We start from the raw sequence: 2,927 nt of genomic DNA on the forward strand, positions 1-2,927 counted from the left end.
ACGTGAAAATTGAGCAGATAAATCAAAGAGGAGTTGGTCTTTACTCTGACTGTACCACATTTTCCAGGTCTTTTTGAAGTGGAAGTAGCATGTACTTAGTGGTAGTAATACTCTGAACTGTAAGAACGTTTCTATCAAGAAAACAGTCAGTTTGTGGCTCTGTGTCTCCTCCTACTAAAAAGGTTTTGGCAGGCCACCTTTTTTGTACGTAAAGTAGCCTTGATGAACAATAAAGTGCTTTTAAACCACTGTCTGCCTGCTTTGGTGTGTTTCTGGTTCTGTACGGGACTGACGGCGCAAACAAACATCAGTGTGTTATCATCGTATATGGATGTTTCCCCGCAGACATTTAGTTTTAAAAAGTGTTCTACTTGAGGGAAACCGTCACGGAGTCTTAACAGAACGTCAGCGTCCTTTATTCACCTGTTGATGAAACGCTCCCACATATAAACAGCAAAAAGAGAATTTTATTCCAGTTTCTGGTTTCATACTTAGACAAGAGAATTAACTCAATAGGATCATTCTGACAGTAGCATCTGATTTATAATGTTCAACATCGTGTTTGTCTTTAGTTTTTAGCGTTTGTCTCAAATTGTGGAGTGAATTCTCTCCATAAACATCCAAGTGACAGCGATCATACATTGCATCGACACCAACCAAGACCTGGAGGTTCTTGTTTGGCTCTTGTGGGTCGGTTCCAGGTCGTCTTCAGGACCTGGGAGTTATTTCAGAAACCGTACAGTAACATCTGTGCAGGTCTCTGAAGCAACAAGCTGGTTTTAGTATCAGCTCTACTGTATGCACCACAGTCTCCAGTAAACACACAACAAGATGGATGGACTTGTGAAGCTGTCAACTGTGTTTTTGTAATTTCGTAACTTAACTAAAGCTCTTTTCCAAACTGAATAGGTGAGCAGATGTCGTCAACGTCTTGCCAAAGGACTCTTCCGTAAACCCATTAAAAGTGATGATGGAGAGACTGTGCGAGGGATTAAACCTGTGACCACTGAGTGAGGCGTCTGGACCCCAGAAAGACAAACATAAGACAGTTTGGTTTGTTTTTGCTCGAGGAATGAAAGTGTGATTAGCTACACATCATCAGGCAATAAAACAGGTCTCATACACACAATATAAAAGAAAAAACGACTTGTTACTGTCCTCCTGTAACATCGAGAAACATTCACTGAATATTTCAGCAGTAAAAAGCAATCTGTACGTTTACCGTCTTACTGCTCAGCCCTGGAAGGTCTGGTAGGAAGTCTACTGCTCTGCTTTTCTCAAGAGTTTCTGTAACGTGTTTAATTCTGATTATGTGAACAGGGTTAAGGTTCATTCATTAAAAAAAACAAAAGCAAAGAAACCAAAAGAGAAGCGTGGATCGGAGTGCCGAGTCCTTCTGGGCTCTGGATGTGCTGCTGCCGTCCTTCAGATGCTCTCGTCGTCGCTCATATCCCAGATCTGGAAAAACACACAAACACAACAGTAAACATGCAGCTGGTATTGGCTTTGACCAAACTGCGTTTCAGGGCGACATTCCAGCTGAGTTTGCTCAGTGATCTCATCCTTATGGTCCAACAAACATCCATATCTGCTAAAATGAAACCTGTGCATAAAATGAGGCAGAAAGACCTCCTTCAGTTACTCTCTCCATCTCATCCATGCTCTGAAGATCCCTTAACTCTCAGTCTCTGTACATCCGGTTCTATAAATCATTCTCAAATCAGTTCTCCAATCTTCATCTGGGACGCCACAAGTCTGACTCCCAGAACCAGCTGCTGCAGCATCGGCAGGTTTCAGCAATAAACATTTATTCTCTCCTTTCATGTGATGTGTCCTTATTGAACCGTCGGTCAGTGGACCAGCGTGAAGCCAAACGTGGGTCCACTGAGCTACCAGAAACAATCCTCAGGGTCCCTTCACATGATCTTGTTCAACCACCAGTTCAGAAGTCAAGAACGACTTTGTGCAGATGTTTGAGGGTTTAGATGTTCAGTGTGTAGAGATGTTTAGTTTCATCAGAAGCTCCAACATCACAGCCAACAATCCTGTCGGGATTAAAACAGCAAAAATTATACGATTGACTTTTGGGCTTCAGAAAGTGTTTGAACACAAACCTGATCTTTCCTGAAGCGTAACCAAGTGGTTCAGAAGCTGGACCAAAGAATGAGCACGATACAAAGCACGAAAATAATCAGTGAACCCAGCCTCAAAGGTCACTTTAGTTTCCATACTAGACATGAATCCCAGTCTGTTGGTCAGAACTCCTGACCCGTTCATCCACCGTCACCTCCTCCCTGCATGGGTTTGTCACTTCTACTACGTCACCTGACTTAGCATCGCCTTCTGCCACAAAGTCGTGACCATAAACTTCTTCCACCGTGTGCTGCACCTTCCCTGAGTCGCAGAGCTCAACGACAGCGACTAACTGGGCTGGTGAGTTACAAGCACGGCACATCAATCATGATGCTGCCAGAACGACACCAAGCCGACCAATCAGACACCACCGACTGACCCCCAACATACAGGCAGGAGTCCTGCAACACACGGTTCCAGAAAGTCCTGATCCGAACGCCGTCCATCAGTCAGTCTGTCTGCAGTCTTTCCACAGCCCTGTGTGTTCAGGTCTCTGCAGTGAGTCGGGGAGACAATAGCAGCTCTGTTTAAAGCTGTTTTCACACAGTTGGCTTGACTTTAAAGATCTATGCAGAGATACGCTGGGAAGAGGCAGAACCATCCAGAACAAGCCCAGAGTTCCAGAGCAGCAGGACTGTGGATGGCCTCTGGTTGTGTTCTCAGCGTTCTGACCCGACACACTGCTGCCAGCGCTGGGTTCAGTTCACAACATGATGGACACAAAGAGAATCAGAATCAGTGGAAGTCACAACAAAACGCTGCACAGCAGCTCACACACACACACACACACACAC

General features: G+C 44.8%; 1 protein-coding gene across 1 annotated transcript in view; it reads right to left on the bottom strand.

Annotated features, from left to right (window-relative positions):
* Positions 1-398: 398 nt before the first annotated feature.
* Positions 399-2,927, bottom strand: part of atg7 (ATG7 autophagy related 7 homolog (S. cerevisiae)) — a 69,777-nt gene continuing 67,248 nt past the window's right edge. Inside the window, exon 20 of the mRNA XM_008290034.1 lies at positions 399-1,458. Coding sequence (XP_008288256.1) covers positions 1,426-1,458 — 33 coding nt within the window. The 3' untranslated portion in view covers positions 399-1,425. The remainder of the gene's footprint in view (positions 1,459-2,927) is intronic.

The sequence above is a fragment of the Stegastes partitus genome, unplaced genomic scaffold (assembly GCF_000690725.1).
Source record: "Stegastes partitus isolate 25-593 unplaced genomic scaffold, Stegastes_partitus-1.0.2 Scaffold14, whole genome shotgun sequence".
NCBI classification, from domain to species: domain Eukaryota; kingdom Metazoa; phylum Chordata; class Actinopteri; family Pomacentridae; genus Stegastes; species Stegastes partitus.